The sequence below is a fragment of the Delphinapterus leucas genome, chromosome 2 (assembly GCF_059928025.1).
Source record: "Delphinapterus leucas isolate spDelLeu-1000000601 "Yukka" chromosome 2, BTC_Dleu_Yukka2, whole genome shotgun sequence".
NCBI classification, from domain to species: Eukaryota; Metazoa; Chordata; class Mammalia; order Artiodactyla; family Monodontidae; genus Delphinapterus; species Delphinapterus leucas.
Window position 1 is genome coordinate 10,198,439 of NC_143130.1, and position 19,342 is coordinate 10,217,780.

The 19,342-nt window shown below is 36.9% G+C and overlaps 1 protein-coding gene across 1 annotated transcript in view; it reads right to left on the reverse strand.

Annotated features, from left to right (window-relative positions):
• The window catches only part of MYO3A (myosin IIIA), a 172,989-nt gene extending 154,020 nt beyond the window's left edge, over nucleotides 1-18,969 (reverse strand). Inside the window, exons 1-2 of the mRNA XM_022580201.2 lie at nucleotides 16,073-18,969; nucleotides 13,339-13,473 (exon numbers count right to left, since the gene is read on the reverse strand). Of these exons, the coding sequence (XP_022435909.2) occupies nucleotides 13,339-13,473; nucleotides 16,073-16,240 (303 nt within the window). The 5' untranslated portion in view covers nucleotides 16,241-18,969. The remainder of the gene's footprint in view (nucleotides 1-13,338; nucleotides 13,474-16,072) is intronic.
• Between the last annotated feature and the right edge of the window lie 373 nt (nucleotides 18,970-19,342).

The following is a 19,342-nucleotide window of genomic DNA, read 5'->3' on the forward strand; positions in this document are numbered from 1 at the left end:
CACAAAATGCTCAGGTAACTTGGAAAAGATCACACAGCAGTGACAGAGCTAAGACCTCAACTTGGACAGCCTGACTTTAGAGTCCAGTCTTACATTTAATCATGACATGTCATGATCCCCCAAAAGGAGGTCTGGGCTGGCTGGTTGATCTAGCCATCATGTGTAATATTGTTTTTGTAAGTGTGTTTAAAATCTAAACACGAAGTCACAAATGAACACTTAGATGCAACTCCTTTTATAGCTGGTGTCTTTCTACATTCAAAGAAAACGTTCATCTTCTACAGGAATCTGTGCAGCCCTGGCACTCCCAAACCAGCATTTTCTTCTGCAGAAAAGGGAACACGTTTAACTGGATAAGAAGCAGAGTGTGCCGTCCTGACAGCAGAATACAGGGTCACATCACCTCCTCTGTGGCCCAGCAAGATTAGTTCACAAAATCATTCAAAATTGACTGAAAAGAGGGTTTCCCTGGTGGCGCAGTGGTTAAGAATCTGCCTGCCAATGCAGGGGACACGGGTTCGAGCCCTGGTCTGGGAAGATCCCACATGCTGCGGGGCAACTAAGCCCGTGAGCCACAACTACTGAGCCTGCGCGTCTGGAGCCTGTGCTCCACAACGGGAGAGGCCGCGACAGTGAGAGGCCCACGCACCGCGATGAAGAGTGGCCCCCGCTTGCCGCAACTGGAGAAAGCCCTCACACAGAAACGAAGACCCAACACAGCCAAAATAATTAATTAATTTTTAAAAATTGACTGAAAAGAAATTGAGTCCTTTAAATTGCAGAGCACTTATTTAAAAGAACCAAGTTTTAGGACCAGTTTTTAAATTTCCAAAATTCATTGCAGGGTGACTGAATGGCTTTTCCTATGTCTCCAAAGTGTGGCCTCTTTGCTGCATCTTCTGTGATTGACTATTATGTTAATTCAAGAGTAAAGAGCTAGGATCTTACAGGGAGAATAAAAGAGCCATAAAGAAATGTGCAGGACGAGGCTTCCCTGGTGGCGCAGTGGTTGAGAGTCCACCTGTCAATGTCAGAGGACATGGGTTCGAGCCGTGGTCCGGGAAGATCCCACATGCTGCAGAGCAACTGGGCCTGTGCACCACAACTACTGAGCCTGCACTCTAGAGCCCGCGAGCCACAACTACTGAGCCCTCGTGCCTAGAGCCTGTGCTCTGCAACAAGAGAAGGCACTGCAATGAGAAGCCCGCGCACTGCAACAAAGAGTAGCCCCTGCTCACCGCAACGAAGAGCAGCCCCTGCTCACCGCAACGAAGAGCAGCCCCTGCTCACCGCAACTAGAGAAAGCCCATGTACAGCAACGAAGACCCAACACAGCCAAAAATAAATAAATAAATAAAATAAAAAATAAATAAATTTATTTAAAAAAAAAGAAATGTGCAGGAAATAAAATAAAAATTGAAAAAAGAACTAATGCGATCATAGAGTTTGCACTAAGAAGTTCAAATACCACTTTCTGGTATCAATATTTCTTTGACATAGTTATTTTCCCTAACTAGTAAAGTTGAGAATACAGGATTCTTTGTGATATACACTTTAGGTTTTTTTTAAAGTAAGGTATGTTGAGGCATAATTTACATACAATAAAATTCACCCAATTTAGCATACAACTCTGAGTATTGACAAACATATTAGTCATGTAACCACAACCACAGTCAAGATGTAGAACAACTCCAACACACAAAAATCTACCCTCCTGTCTCTTTGTAGTCAAACCTCTTCCCCAGCCCCTGGCAAGCACTAATCTCTTTTCTGCCCCTATGATTTTATCTTCGCAGGAATGTCATGCGGATTGAGTCATAAGGTGTGTAGCCCATTAAGTCTAGCTCCTTTGATTTGGCACAACGAATCTGAGAATCATCTTTGTTGCTGTACATTCCTTCTTTAAGACTATTTTAATGTTAGTCATTCCTTCTTTAATGCTGAGTATTCCACTGAATAGATAAACCACTGTTTGTTTATCCATTCATTAACTGAAAGACTTTTGAGTTGTTTGCAGTTTTTGGCAATTATGAGCAAAACCACTGTAAACATTTGCATAATAGGCTTTTCCATGAATATGGTTTTCATTGCTGTTGGGAATTGTTGGGTCCTATCGGTCACATGTATGACCTTCTAGGTATTTGCTAAACTATTTCCCGAAGTGGCTGTACCATTCTGCATTCCCACTAGCAGTGAACGAGAGTTCCAGTTGCTCCACGTCCTCGTCAGCAGTTGACATTGTGACTTTTTAAAAAGCCATTCTAAATGGATCTCATGTGATTTTGATTTGAGTTTGTCTAATGACTAATTTCATTGACCATCTTTTCATGTATGTATTTGCTATCCATTTACTTTCTTTGGTGAAGTGTTCAAATTTTTGGTTCATTTTTTATTTTTTTTTATTATTGAGTTTTGAGAGTTCTTTATATATGTTGGATACAAGTCCTTTCTCCCAGTTTGTGGCTTGACCTTTTATTTTAAGTGTCTTTTGAAAAGCAGAAGTTCTAAATTTATCATGTTAAAAATTTTACGGAAAGTGTTTTTTATGTCATATCAAGAAAATGTTTGCCTAACCCAAGGTCAAAAAATTTTTCTTCTATAATTCCTTCAGGAAGTTTTATAGTTTTAGGTTCCACATATAGGTAGGTCTATAATCCATTTGGAGTTAATTTTTGTACATGTGTTAGGTATGGATTATATATGGATGCCCAATTATTACAGAACACTTTTCTATTATTCAAAGGTACCCAGAAAACAGAAAATATGACTCTGAATTGGGTTTAAAACCTAGTTACCAACACAAGGAATAGGGTAATCTTAAATGTATACTGTTAAGTGAAAGAAGGCAACTTGAAAATACTACATACTGTATGATTCCAACTATATGACATTCTGGAAAAGGCAAGACTATGGATACTGTAAAAAGATCAATGATTAACAGGGTTCCGGGAAGAGAAAGGGAAGAATGACCAGATGGAGCACAGAGGAATTTTTAGGGCAGTGAAACAAGTCTATATGATATTGTAATGGTGGATACAGGTCATTATTTATTTGTCAAAATCCATAAAAAGTATACCACCAAGAGTGAACCCTAATGTAAACTGTGGACCTTGGATGGTACTGATGTGTCAGTGTAGGTTCATCAATTGTAACAAATGCACCACTCTGGTAAGAAATGTAGATAATGGGGGAGTCTATGCATGTGTGAGGGCAGAGGACATATGAGAAATCTCTGTACCTCCCTCTCAATTTTTCTGTGACTCTAAAACTATGCTAAAAAATAAAGTCTTTAAAATATCTGTAAAATGTACAACACAGAGAATTAACCCTAATGTAAACTATGGACTTTAGTTAACAATAATGTATCATTATTGTCTCATCAACTGTAACAAATGTACCATACCAATGCAAGATGTTAATAACAGGGAAAACTTGGTGAGGGGGATTTATGGAAACTCTCTGAACTTTCCACTCATTTTTTCCATAAACCTAAACCTGTTCAAAAAAATAAAATCTATTAATTTTTTAAAATCTAGCTGCTAACATCAAGAATATTTGAAAAGGTCCTAAACTAACAATGAAGGAGCAAAGAAAATTACTCCAAGTTACGTCAGACCCCTTACAGGGTCTTCTTAGAAACTAATTATTCTACTATTTGGCTGCTGCCTAAGCAGGAATAGTGGTTTAATTTTCAGAATGGAAAGGGGTCTTTTGAATGAAACTTGAAGAAGAGGTAGATTAAAACGAAAAAGAAATTATTAAACAGACCATAGGGACCAAATGTCAATAAACCACAAGTTAACTTGTGGCTGACCTCTTCCTAAAGATGCCCAAGATGAGATATCACCATGAATATTCTAAATCCTCGTTTAGAATTAGCAACATTTCAAATATGCTCTAGGGTGAAATTTACTTTTGTTCAATTAGCATAAAATGCCTTTCATATATGAATAAAGTGAAAAACAATTAACTTTAGTAAGTTTGTTTTTAAATGAATGTGAAGGATTAAAATATATTAAAGGAAATGCAAATGTTGAATTAAGCAACAGATCATAAAAAATGAAAATGACCGTTATGTTTCCATTTAAGAAGAACTGCACCCAGAGGAATGAATTGCATCGTATTAACCCTATGCAATTCTTAAATCACCAAGATAGGTTAAAAGGGGGATTTGTAATAGGGGACCAGAAAACACTTAAGTGTAGCTTCGCAGCACAATGCTACAACAGGGCCTTAATGTTCTTTCACTGAACAAAACTGAAGCATACTTTTCTTAAGCCAGAGCTACACTAATGAAAGGACAGAGCAACAGTGAGAATGAATCCTCTCCCTAGGCTGTAGTCAAACATGAAAAAAAAAACCAATAACCTAAATCAAAAGGGATGATATTCTCTGAACAGATCATTACAACTCACTTCCAAAGACAGCTTTTATAAGTTTTCAAAATGTATTCTGTCTTCACTGTGTTAGGAGAGATATGAGATTTTTACTCGAATTTCTGGAAAAGGACTACTGACTTCTGCATTTGGCATTTCTGACTTTTGCTGTTTTTCATTGTTTTTTGTTTATTCTAAGAATGTTCTAAGATGCTTCGCTTAGTCTGACCATATCCCATGTGAGGCCACAAAAGCAGAAACTCTCATTTTCTAACACTCATTCTAGTTTTTACTTTGCTCATTTTATAAAAGTGTTTTTGAGTCTTTTTATAGAAACCAATTTTTAGCAACACCTACACGTGAAGTTTTTGGTAACTGTGGGTGTAATGTTATAAGACACGGCTGTATTGCTTGCAGAGTAACTGCACAATTTCACACTGCCAAAGTAATGTGTAAAAGTTCAATTTGCTCCACAACCTCAACAATACTGGGTATTATAAGTCTTTTAAATTTTAGTCATGTTAGTGGGTGTGTACTATAGCTTCATTGTGGTTTTAGTTTGAATTTCCCCCCAAAAGAAAGATATTAAACATATCATATATATGCTTTTGCAAGGAGTCCAAACTTTTTTTGCACACTTTATAAGAAATTGGGTAGATGCACTTTGTTAGGTGAAATTTCCATCTAGTCCTAGAGTGCTGAGATTGTCTACCACAAATGGGTGTTGAATTTTGACACGTTTTTATTGATTTTTTTTCTCTTTGATTCCATTAATACAGTGAATTATGATGCAATAAATTTTAATGTTTAACAAACTTATTTAAATGTTTTAATAAAATTGCATTCCTGGGATCAATCCCATTCAGTCATAACATATTAACATTTTTATATATTACTGGATTCAATTTGTTAATATTTTGAGAAAGATTTTTTCCAAATGTGTTCATGTGAAATGTCAGAATATATTTTCTTTTCTTGTAATATCTTTGTCTTCTTTTGTCAGTATAATGTTGCCCTCATAAATGAGTCAACAAGACTGATTATTTCTTTCTTAAAGATTTCATAGGATTCATTTTTTTTCCCCAGAATGACAGTGTGAAGAACTCTGTGGACTCATTCCCCAGTATAACTGGTGAAAATATAAAAATAAACAATGAGTTAAAGTCTTTGGAAATTGTAAGGGTGTACAGCAAATGAAGTAACATTTAAGAACACAACTAATATTTGTAGTATTTAATTTTGTCCTCTATAGGCTTATTAACTGTACTTTTTCATTTTATTTTTAGTGGTTGCTTTAGCGTTTACAATATGTATCTTTAACTTAACAGAGTATGCCTTAAAATAATATTATACCACTTCATAAGTAATGTAAGACCCTTAAGACTGTACATTTCCATTTTTCCTCTCCTGTCCCTTTGCTATTGTTGTTATACATTTTAATTCTGCATGTAATGACCCCACAATACATAATTATAATTATGGTTTCAAACAGTGATTTTTTTTCTTTTAAAGATACTAAAAAATATAACATACAAAGTTTCTTATTTATCTTTATATTCACCATGGAGAATATCCTTCATTTCTTTTTGCAGGTCTGAGTTTTTATATGAAGTCATTTTCCTTCAGCCTGAAAACTTTATTCCACATTTTTATGGTGCAGGTCTCTGACGGTAAATTCTTTTCCTTTGATGAGAACATCTGTCTTTATTTTGCCTTCATTAATGAATAACATTTTCACTGTATACAGATTTCTAAGTTGAAAGGCTTTCAATGTTTTAAATATACCATTCCACTGCACTGGAGGACAGATCAGTGACCACGCTTCTCTCTGACCCCTACATGTCCTCTTGGTGCTTTTGTAATGTTCTCTTCATTATTAGTGTTCAGCATCTTGTTTGTGACATATCTTAGTGTGGTTTTCTTTGTTTATCCTACAAGAGGGATTTTGAGCTTCTTAGATCTGTGACTTTTTAGTGTTTACCAAATTCAGAAAAATTGCAGCCATCATTTATTTAAATACTGTATCTCTGCCCCCCCACCCTGCCCCTGTACTGCTCTTGGACTGAAATTACACACAGTTTAGAATACTAGATAATGTCCCATAAGTCGCAGGGGTCTTTCTCCCTTTTTTGTCTGTCTGTGCTCAGTTTAGACAGCTTCTATTTTCCGGTCTTCAAATTCACTGATCTTTTCTTCCACATGTCTAAGCTGCTGTTAAACTCAATACTATATATTTTTCATTACAGATATTGTATTTTTCTATTCTAGAAGCTCCATTCAACTCTTTTCTATAGTTTTCATTTCTTTCAACATTATGTTCATGTTTTCCTTTTGAAATCCTTGAACGCTGTGATAATAGCTGTTTTAAAGTCTTTATCTGCTAATTCCATTATCCTGGTTATTCCTGGGTCTGATTCTTTTGACTGATTTTTATTCTGATAATGGGTCACCTTTTCCTGCTTCTTTACATATCTAATAATTTTTTATTAAATGATGGACATGACTAATTTTACATTTGAATGCTCAGATCTTGTTGTCTTCCCTTAATGAATGTTGAATTTTGTTCTGTCAGGCAGTTAATCTACTTGTGGACCAACCTGAACATTTCAAGCCCTGTTTTTGAACTTCTTATGGGAGGCCAAGGGAAGTTCTTATTCTAGGGTGAGTCTAGCCCTTCCTTTAACGCATAACCTTTCTGGAGGGTCTCTACTAAGTGCCTCAGGGGTTCAACAAAGATTCCCCAATTTGGCTGATCAGAACTCAAGCATCTCTCAACCCTGCACAAACTCCAGCAGTTGTTCAGATCACAGCTTTTCAGTAATTCTTACCCTAATAATTGTTCTTTGCCCAACTGCCCGAAATCTTGCCCTATACATTTCCAGCTTGGTTTTCAGTAAAAGACTCAAGGGAACCCCTATGCAGATTTCTGGAGCGTTTTTCCTGCTTAACTCTCCCTTCTTTGAAAATTCCAGCCACTTCTGCCTTCCCAATCTTTTCAGTTCAGCAAGATAGCTGTGATCTCCTTGGGAATGTCCTCCTTATGCCCGTGGTCTGGAAACTGCCTCCAAGATTAAAGATGGGATAATTGTAGTGTTCCTCTTGTTTATTTCCTTTTCTCAATGTCACAGTCTTAAGCTGTCTCTTTCCCAGTGTTTGAAAATTGTTGTGTTTTTAAAAATATATTTTATGCAGCTTTCTAGTTATTTATGGTACAGCCACACAATGAGGCAAGTTACTGTCATGGCCAGAGCAGAAGTCCCAGATTACTTCTATGCACGCTGAAATTTGAGCAGCTCTGGCAGTGTTTTCCAAACTTTCCTTTGATAAGAATCACCTTAGTACTTGTTTAAAAAACTAGTTTCCTAAAACTCATTCTTGGAGTTTCTGCTTCAGTGGGTTTGAGACGGGGATGATTCTTATCAGGGTATCTGGAATATATATTAAAGAACAAAGGTACCACAAGTGTCCTGCTTTTTTTTTTTTTTTCAGGTGGAGGCTTAAAATGTTACCTACTCAGCTAGGCCTTCTTTCACCTCTCTTTTCGTAAAGGGTCTTCTTTTTCATTCTTTATTAGCACCCCATTTATATTCTTCATAGTATCAATAACAATGCGTAATTATTTAATTTGTCTATTTAGTTTTAAATCGTCTTTCTGCCCCATTAGACTCTAAGCCCCAGGATGACAGTTTGTCTTGTTCTCCACTGAATGCCCAGAACCTACCAAAATGCCTGGCCCAAAGTAATAGATAATATTTATGGAATTAATAAATGACTGGATGAATAAACTTTAGTCCTAGACACTTATGCATGCACGCACGCGCATGCGCGCGCGCACACACACACACACACACACACACACACACACACAATGACAGAGGCTATCTTTTCACAGCCACTATGGCTGAGGACATACCAGACAAATAGACTCTGAGGCAGAAGACTGTATTCCTCAAGTACTTAAGGTGCTGCTGTCCAGCCAACCAAGAAAGGGTAAATTACAATTTTGCCCTTCAAGCTCATCAGTAGAAAATGCTTAATACCAGACTGATTTAACTCAATTTTGACTCTGTTTTTTAGTCTCCCGATTTAGTGATAATCAGATGCAGAAACCTAGCGACCTCCCCCGAGCCCCGCCTATATCAAGCCCCTGATCCACCACAGGAGATGCTACGAATTAACGGAAACACTAAGCAAAAGAGGTATGTACATTTTACAAAGCAGGTCAGTCAAGAGATATGATAGCAATAAGCAAAAATTAATATAAGTCTAGTATTTCAAAATGAAGCATAAGTAAAAAAAAAAACAAAAAACATCAGTTCTCCCTTTATGCTGACATCATTAGGAAAACCTAGAATACTAAGTAACAATAAAAATTCCCATAGACATTTTGCAAAAAAAATCAGTTCCCACAAAAGAAAACTTTCTACCCCTTCTCGTGTAACTGGAATTTCAGAGAGCTAGCAACTAGTGCTCTTCTCTATGTCCTGAAAATGAATATACAGAGAATTTAGAAGGAAATAGTTCCTAAACAGAGGCCTGTATATCATTAATGCTCAAAACTTTATAGTGTAACAAAATGAAAGAAAAAAAAACAGGAAGAAGAAAAATCGTATCAAACTGAAAGCAATAATTCAAAAATCACAACTAAATAACAGAAAAAATAGACTATCCAGTAAAATCTGAGCAAGTAATCCCCTTCTTAGAATTTCAATTCTGGATCGAAATATAAATAAAATGATTTTTCAAGATGAAAAACCTCTGGGCAGGAGTTTGTCTAAGCTGGTACGGCGCCCCCGGCACATGCCAGGCTGATAACGAGGGATATTTACTGATGGCTCAGCCCCTCCAGGACACACCTTCTTCATGTAGATTCACATCAGAAGTCTAGCACTGTTAGCATGACTCTGGGTAACACCACAGCCCCTCTTTGGCCATCCTTACCCTCATGCAGAATAATTTATTGGGGCTTTATTATGATAAGAGGTATAATTAGTAGTCATTTTGTAGAATAAAGTATTTATGCCACAAGCCAATTTTCTGAAAGTGCCTCTAAAGCAGCACCTGCACCATTCATGTTTATAAATCAGGTAATTGTACATCTAGCCACTTATGTGTATATATAATTAGTCTAATTTGCATATGTGCAAATCAATTACCTTACATACAGTTTGCCAACTTCTTGCTTTCTCTATGTTTTTCCCCCACTTTGTAAGTGCAAATAGGTCAGATTCCTGAAATACTATTTTAATAAATTACCATTTATTCTTTTTTCTCAAGCCTTTTAGGGATATTTCCAATACCTCCATCTGATAATAAAATATAAGGACAAAGTTCAAAGAAGCTGTTAAGTCTCTGCTGATTCATTATATCAGGAAGCCACTTTGCTTCTACCTGATGTTCCAAAAGCATTTTAATCAATCTTTTCTGCTCTCTCAAAAGAACATTTAACTATGATCTGGAGTCTCCAACTCACACCTAACTCCAAGTGATTATACTGAGAAATGACAATATAATTAGAATAGGAATTTGTTAGGCATAAAAGACAGTGACTGATCTCATTCAATATTTTTAAACTCTGGGCCTTGTGTACCTTGTGTCCTTGCCCATTTAGGCCTACATTAGGCAGAACACCTGTATTTTCAAATGCTAATTTTCCAATGATTCAACAAGGAAAAAAATTAAAGATGCATTACTGAAAATGTTCTGAAGGATATAAATATACAAAATTTTATTCAAGACTGCATTAAGGATTTGCAGAGCATCGCATCTCCAATACACAAACACAAATATGAAGTAAATTCTTCACAATTCACCATTAATTTAAGGCAAAATGGTTTAAGTTCATAATTTATATTCTATTACTTAGGTAATTATGTTGAGATGAGTACAAGTTTTGCTTTGTTTTAATGCATGATTTAACTAAAACTATAAAGCTATCTTGAACTAAACTGAGAAATACAAAATAATTCTGAAATCATAATAAATTGCCTACCTTTGAAGAACACAACTGGTTATTTAAAAATTTTTTTAAACTTCTATAAAATAATGCACAGTTTCAGATTCTGAGAAGGTTCTTGAAAATTCTATTTTACAATTTTGAAAGACTCTGGTCCAATTAAAGGTGGCAGATTAAACATATACACTTATTTCCTCTCACATGTGAATCTCCATTAAAATGCTAGTAAAGGAATAAAAAAGTATAAAACCACAAGAGAAAAAAGAACAAAAAGGGAGAGAAGTGGAGAAGAGATAACAACAAAATTTTTCAACATGGCATGCAGATGACTGAGTTTGTAACTGAGCAATGCAGAGGAAGCCACAAACTGAAGTGCTAGCTGAGGGCTATTTTGAGGTCACCTGAGCAGATTAACCAGGACAGGGCGAGGTAAGAGTGAAAGTGGAGGAGGTGGGAGGGGAGAGGCAGAAAAAAGGGATCCTTTGGAGGTCTCTCATCAAGACTTGATACCCTCTTACCCAACATACAAAGTATCAACATCCAGGAGCCTGCCTGAGCACCACACACACACACACACAGATGGGGGTTTTGTTCCTTAGAAAAACTGAACTGAACGGACTCAAGATCTGTTGACATCAGTAGCGTGGATAACGGGAGCAAGGTACATAACTACATGATGTGCGAAACAGAGAAGTAACCTGGGAAAGAGAAGGCAGAAATGGTGGATTCCACCCAGGTGAGCAGCAGAGAGATATCAGAGGTCAGATACCTGGCAGACCTCCAGAATGGAGTAGGAGGGCATAGGGTTCCAGAGGTGCAATTAATAATCGTGCCAAAATTCAGAATACGGATTAGGAAATGAAAGAGTAGAGAAGTTCGGCCATCTATTTCCAGGTACAGCGATCAACACAGCAAAAGCACAGACCTACCTGCTCAGGACAGGGTGGCACCACTAACCTGGATCTACACTAATATTGTTCTGTATTATAAGCCCTCTGGTTCTACTTGCTTTTTATTAATCAAGTGAATGTATTTATTTTTAAAAAGATAAAAATGATTAAGTCTATCTGAAATTATATGAACCGGAAAAATACGCTAATTTCATAAATAATATTGTCAATCATTTTAAACACACAAAAAAAAGATGAAGGAAATATGTTCAGAGGTAAGAGTGGTTCTTTTTATAGTTTCAAGTATTTTCTACAATGATCACTACTTGTAGATTCGTTTAAAAACCATAATAGAAAAAATATAAAGTACGGAGACAATATAATTTATAAATGACTATTGTGCAGGAAAATCAATGGCACATTCTAAAAAAGAAACAGAATAAGCAAATGTTAATGAAATAATGTGAATACAAGACACAGAGAACAAACCTGTGGTTGTCAAGGGGAAGCGGGGTACAGGGGAGAGATGGATTGGGAGTTTGGGGTTAGCAGATGCAAACTATTATATGTAGAATGGATAAACAACAAGGTCCTACTGTACAGCACAGTAAGCTATATTCAATATCCTGCGATAAACCATATGGAAAAGAATATGAGAAAGAGTGTATCTATCTATCTATAGATAGATAGATAGATATGATTGAATCGCTTTGCTTTACTCCATAAACTAACATTCTAAATCAACTATACTTCAATTAAAAAAATAAAATAATGTGAATACAATAAATAGATGATGTTAAGGTGATCAAATAAAGGTTTTACTAGCCCTGAGTTTGACAAGAGCAGCTTTTAAAAATTTTTATAAATTTTATTGGAGTTAGTGATTACTTCAACTTGAATAAAAATACTCAATGAAAATCAGAAGAAACACATTCTTACATTCTTCTAGGACTGGCAGTTACCCTAGTGGGGCACCTTCCAGTACTCCTGCATTAGAGAGAATTGTCCCAACCTATTCTCAGAAATTGAAAAGGCAGACTCCATAATTTCCCTTTGGCAACTTATTCAATATTCAACACCATTTCTAGTAAGGTTTTTCCCCACAAATGTAAATACAGCTGACCCTCCATATCCACGGATCGCGCTGTTTGAATCCAACTACGTGGAACCCACAGATATGGAGGACCCACCGTACCTAGTTCTGTAGTTTATGTCATTAGTATTCAGTGAAGCCAGAAGAAGAAATTAGCAGCTCGCCATTTTTGTCTAATGAAGCCTCAGGTACATTAATTTTCTCTCATATCATAGCACCTGGCACTGAGCCTCTGTCACGTGTTATGTTGAACAAAATATGGATGAATAAATAAAAATTATAGTGAAGTCCCTTTATAACATGTTCTTCTGAAAGAAAAGTAATCCTGGTTTCTTTAGTCGTTTATTGTGGAAACATTTTCCTTTATTGTTTTTTTTTTTTTTTTTTTTTTTGTCTACACAGCATGTGGGATCTTAGTTCCCCCACTAGGTATCTGACCCGTGCCCCCTACAGTGGAAGGGCAGAGTCTTAACCACTGGACTGCCAGGGAAGTCGTGAAACATTTTCTTTTAATCTTTAATTAATTTCCTTTCATTTCCCCATGTTTCTAAAGGTGGCAAGACCAGAGCTGGGCATAACATTCTACAGAGGATGTGACCAGCCAGGAACATATTAGAACTGCTTTACGGGGTCAATGCTACATAAACATTAAGTCATTCCAAGACCACACTGCAGGGGTTTCCCTGGTGGTGCAGTGGTTAACAATCCGCCTGCCAATGCAGGGGACATGGGTTCGAGCCCTGGTCCAGTAAGATCCCACATACCGTGGAGCAGCTAAGCCCGTGAGCCACAACTACTGAGCCTGCGGGCCTAGAGCCCGTGCTCCACAACAAGAGAAGCCACCGGAATGAGAAGTCCACGCGCCGCAACAAAGAGTAGCCCCCGCTCGCTGCAACTAGAGAAAGCCTGCGTGCAGCAACCAAGACCCAACACAGCCAAAAATAAATAAATAAATAAAATGTATTAAAAAAAAAAAGACCACACTGCAAATTTCCACATGTAAAATAATGTTGAAACACTCACCTCAAGAACCAGCCACAGCTTATCTCCATTTATTTTATCCTTCTTAAAGTACATGCCATAGAATCTGACCACATTAGGATGGTCAGAAAGTGCTTTTAAGATGTTGTACTCTGCTTCAATCTCTTCATCAATATCCTAGTTTCAAAAAGTCATGGGGAGAGAACGGTGAGAAAAACATGAATGAAGTCAAAGAAACAATTTAGACTACCAAATGTAGAATTTTATTTTGTCAAAGCAAGGTCAGAATAGTTTTTACTGCACTCAGTACTATGTACTGAAACTTCTCATTACACTGCTTAAGGGGAGAGATTGTGATTTTCCTGCTAATCAAATATATCTCTAATTACATTTATTTCATTGAAAAGGAATAAATAAAAGGCTGTTTTTGTGTGCAATGAGAAAGAAACGTATATGGAGAACTACCTAAGATGATTTTCCTTTCTTTGTAGTGCTAACTTTATTTCGATGGCGAAGCCATTTATTTGAAATGAAAACTTTTAGCTGGTTCATTTTGTTTCTTTGAAGTACAGGATATTCGAAGGCTATCAAAAACTAGTCATACATGCAATGAACTCCTACCTTTCCAAAAAAGTGAAAGAGTTAAGTTACATAAATTGGCATACAGCCTTTAGTTAGCTAAAGGCCCATTCCCCAGAAGTAGAATAGGTTGTTATCCCATCAGTAATAAAAGTGCAAACATGACTAGGTACTTAGTCATGTATCTAGGAAAATCACATATACATGAAACAACTCACAGAGTCATAAATAAGAAAAAGACTTCTAATATTTTATGGTAACATTTAATGTCCACACTGTTTTAAGACAGAATCAAGGAATCAGAGAGCTGGAAAGAATTTTAGACCAGAGCTCTAATTTGAGAGGAAGAAACTAAAAGCTCAGGGCAGTCAGAGTCACAAGAGCTGGTTTGTGTGAGATCCAGGACTAGCCTACTGCCTTCTAGTATTGCTCATTTCCTCCCTACCTTGGAGAGAAGATTATTAGTTCAAAATCCATAACAGTAAGACCCTTTTAATAATAAAAAAAAGCCACTCTGCAAAATGCCTGGGTGCATCTAAATTTATTTTATTAAGATTATAATCTTCTGGTTATAAATCTTTTTTATTTGACTTGTGGCATGATGAATGAGAGTAAATAAAGAATTCTTAGGGAAATACACAGGTACTGTGACAAGAATAACAGCAGCAAAAGAACACATTTCATACTGTAGTTATGAATCTACATGTTTCATTTAAGCAATAGAACAAGACATGATGTATAAGGTTAGCAGTCTACCAAACACGAGTACATTATGAAAGAATAACGGCTACATGTATTCACAAGCCACTTGTTCTTGTCCACAAAGAAGCAGAGGAATGGGAGAGAGACACTGATTATGGGGCGATACATTGGGATCAGTCTGGAGCCCTTTCTCTCGCCACCATGGACCCCAACCCTTAACAGTGAAGACCAAAGGACAGACCCATAATTGCAAAGACCAGAGGTACAGTTACTTTGGTACAGCCTAATTTGTGTCTCTCTTCCCTCAGTTTGAATGGTAAGAACTTTCCAACAGGGGAACATGAACACATGCAGCATCAGTGAAGCCTGGTCACAGTGCTATTCATTTTTTTTCCCTCCAGTGTATCTAATTTACTACTTGAAAAGAAACCCCACCTTCCCCCTCCTCTGCTCAAAGATACATGAAACTATGTAGTTGTCATGGATTTAGCAGAAATAAACTATCAAAAAAGAAAGAGCAACACCAAGGTGAACAGAGGCCCAGGGGCAGACCTTTTGCAGAGTCCTACAGTTTATGAGCGTAACAGCGGTGACGAGGACTCTGATGCCCTCCCCACACACATCATGTCATTTCCATCACACGGCACTCCCATCGCGTGTGCAAGAGCTGAGTAATCGGAGAAGTTGCTCTCAGTAGAGGTTTGGGGATTATGGGATCACTGAGCTTATTCTAGCTCCCCCAGGTGCTAGGGGAGAGCTACATATGTCCCAGTAGCTGAAAATGCTCCCCAATGTCCAGCTCTCACTCCCAGAAAGAAGAATCTCATCCATCTCCTCATGCTCTTAAAGGCAAAGAAAGATGAGTTTCCCTCATCACAACTGGATTTCCCCAAAAAAGCAAAGGAGGAGCCCATTGGGGCACTGCTGAAAAAGAGGCCATGTGGACTGACCAGGACATTCAATTTTTCACAAGGAACCTCACCCTGGTTATAAAGGAACATCATTTCTGCTCTGGAAACACTTAAGTAAACCTGAAAATTAACTTCCCTTTTCTGAATGAAATTTAATTTAAAAAATATTTCTGGTTTGGAATAAGAGGAATTCTGCCTGAAGCCTAAATGAACACAGGAAGAAAAGGAGATCTGGTACAGATGATATTTTAGGATTACTTCTAGACCCATAAATCTATATTCTGACAACACTTTGAAATCTAAAATAATATTAAATCAACTGTTGAGAGTTGTATTATTTATATACTTATCTGCATTACATATTTATTCTTATATCAAGTATTTATTGTACCTTATTATATATGTTAAGCATATAAACAAGGAACCTCTAACAAGCAGACTTTTTTTTTAAACATTTTCTTCAAATTGTAACTGACATTGTGATAAATAAATCAAGATAAGATACCTAGAGACTTTTTAACTGTTTAATACAGATTTTTTTTAAAAGTTACTCAGCAGGAAAAAAAAAACCCAATGTGACTTACATGAATCGGATCCAGAATTTTGACTGCTGCTTTTTGGCCATTTTTCTTATTCAACACTTTAAAAACTTTTCCATAAGTTCCTTTGCCGATTGTTTCAGTGATTTCCCATGTATCAGAAGGATCGGGAAAGTTATCAAAGATGATTGTTTTTCCAATTAATGGAAGCATCTTAAAAGTTTAAATCACTGGAGAGAAAAAGCACAGAGTTTCATCTACATTTGATTGGTGATATTAAATGGCACACATAAACTCACGGGAAATTATCTAATATTTTCACTGATATGGAAAATACACAGCAGTTACCAAATGTACTGAGAGTCATGGAAAAATTTTAATTTCAATTCTTTTTTGCAAACAAATGAATATGAGTTTAATAATGCTTTGTAAGCAGGGCTTTCTATGTTTAATACAGTTCCACTTTAATTGCTACTAATTATTTTCAGATTAAAATAAGAGGCACATATTTAAATCATTTTGATTTACTGCTTTATATGAACCTTAGAGATGATAAAATTCAACCTCTCCATCAAAGCAAATCCCACACTTTAAAATGATTGTGTTTTATATCACTGGTCTATGTAAATAGAACCCAATGATCGGTCCCCCACTGCTTTTAGGATGAAATTTCTTTCACATAAACTACGAAGTCCTTTAAAATATGGCCCTTGCTTAATTTCCTAGCCTCATGTCTCAACACCTCTTCCCTCAGACACTACAAACCAGCCACTCAGGATCCCTCAGGTCATTTCTTTCTTGCTTGAGGATCTTCATATACACTATTCCCTCCCACTTCTGTGGTTTCTTTGCTACTACTTATCTTCTCAGATGTTAGCTTAGATGTCATTCCCTCCAAAGGTGACCCCTCTCCATCCCATTTGGGTTGCGTGCCCACCTCTGCACTCCAAGGCCACTCTGAACCCACCTTGACCTGATATTACTGTATGCCCAGCACCTGGCACAATGCTGAAATAATTAGGAGAATATGGCCAATAAGGTCAAGTGATTTTTAAAGAGATTTTATACATAACCTAAGATAAGATCTCCCAAGTAAAGCTTTTAGCCTTTCATGTTCCCCTTATATTACATTCAACCATATCTATAAAATTACAAAGGAAAAAAAAAAGGAACAGAAAGAGAAACCAGAACTTGTAGCGGTCCTCAGAATTTTTCAATTATCTGTGCAAAACCTCCCTCTTTTCGATGTTAAAACGTTGATGCAAAAAAAAAAAAAAAGTTAATGCAGTTGTGCTTGTATGTGTATGCATACACATAGAAACACATCTATTAATAAATGTGTTAATATTACATACTAATATTAGCCCATGAAATTCACTTGTCTGACCACAACTTTCAACTTCATTTAATCCACCAATCCATTGATTCCTCGCTTTCTTTATATCCATCAGATCTCTTCAGTCTTCATTCCCTCTTCATTTTCTCCTTCCCCAGCATAAATTCTACAGCTTGAATTATTATAACTTCCTTGCAAATGCCCTCAGCACTCTTGTTCTTCTCTTTCTCCACCACCAGTCTCCTGGGGTTGAGAAACCAACTCTGGTTAAACTCTGCATCTTCTTCACACCTATGCCTGTAGCTAGAGAAAACCACACAACTAGGCTGTATCGTTTCACTTTAAATTCAGGATAAGAAACTTGCAAGTAGACCCTCAATGCTGCCCAGCAATTCTACTGCACTTCCTTGGTTTGTATATTCTCTTCTCTCTGGGGTGATCAACTATTTCACAGTGATCTGTGTCCTCAAATTTCTCTCTCCTCAAATTGTTCCCTCTTTGCTGTCCATCGCCTCCCACAAAATTTCCCAACTGACGCCCTCATTTAATAATTAAGTGACAGGGCTTCCCTGGTGGCGCAGTGGTTGAGAGTCCGCCTGCCGATGCAGGGGACACGGGTTTGTGCCCCGGTCCGGGAAGATCCCACACGCCGCGAAGCAGCTGGGCCCGTGAGCCATGGCCGCTGAGCCTGCGCGTCCAGAGCCTGTGCTCCACAACGGGAGAGGCCACAACAGTGAGGCGCCCGCGTACCGCAAAAAAATAATAATAATAATTAAGTGACAAAATGGAAGCATTACTAAACTTAATCTTATCTCAGAAACTACAAACCAACATGCATCAAACACGAGGAGTTCATTCTATTTATCATCAGTAATTGCTGTTTGGCCTCAGTCTTTTTCTTCTGTTCCATCTCATCCATCATATCTCAGCTCAAATATAACATTTTTAGAAATGTCTTCCCTGTATATTTTATTCCTCCATCAAAATGTACGCTACAGAGGGTACAGACTTTGTTATTTTTACCACTGTATCCACAGTTCCCAAAATGATGCCTAACACATTGCAGACAATGAGTAAATGCTTGCTAAATGGGCAAATGTTTATTGGTTTACCTGTTAATTCTGAGAACTGAGGTCTTATCTCTCTTGCGCACTTACAAATCTTACAATGCCTCCCTCTGCGCCTGGCATATAGTAGATGTTAAATACATAGCTGTAGAATAAGTGAATCGATATGGTTCTTCCAAAAAAGTTTTTAAATGGGAGAGAGAAAGAAGGGTTAGGAGGAGCTGAAAAGAATTTGAAAATCTAAACAAAATAAGGATCATATTCTGATTCATTATATTTAAGGGGACGTCATCCAGTAAATGGCTATGAATGCCTGCTGAAAATTACATCACTACATAAAACACACTTATGAACAGTTCTTACAACACTTAATCCTTAAGAAATTTGTGCTTTTGATCCGAAATGCAAAGAAACAAGTAGGAGGTAATCAGTAATAATCATCCACTTTAGTGATTTCATAATCAGTCTCAAGACAACTACTTTTTACATCTAGCTACCCGAGTCATGCAAGTAAGCATTTATGCCATCCACACAAGGTAAAATTTAGAACACAAGACCAAATTAAATCTTATTAAATGCCTGAAGCAGGAGTTTTCAACCAGGAAAACCATTCATTTTACGGAATATTGCCTTTTCAGTGGCAATGTTATTGAACACTAGTTTAATTTCTGCTGTTTTAATATTAGGGATTAACTGTTGGTCTTTAAATATACAGGCATATGAATTCAGTTAAAGACGACTGAACACCAAATGTGTGCAAAGTATTTTAGAGTTTTGGGGATACAAAGATAGGTAACTTGTGGATAGATAAATAAATATGTAACTATATTATGAAAAGTGATAGGTCATAGAAATAGGCATGAAGTGCTATGGTCGCCCAGGTGAAGAAGCAATTAATTCTGAAGTATCGTG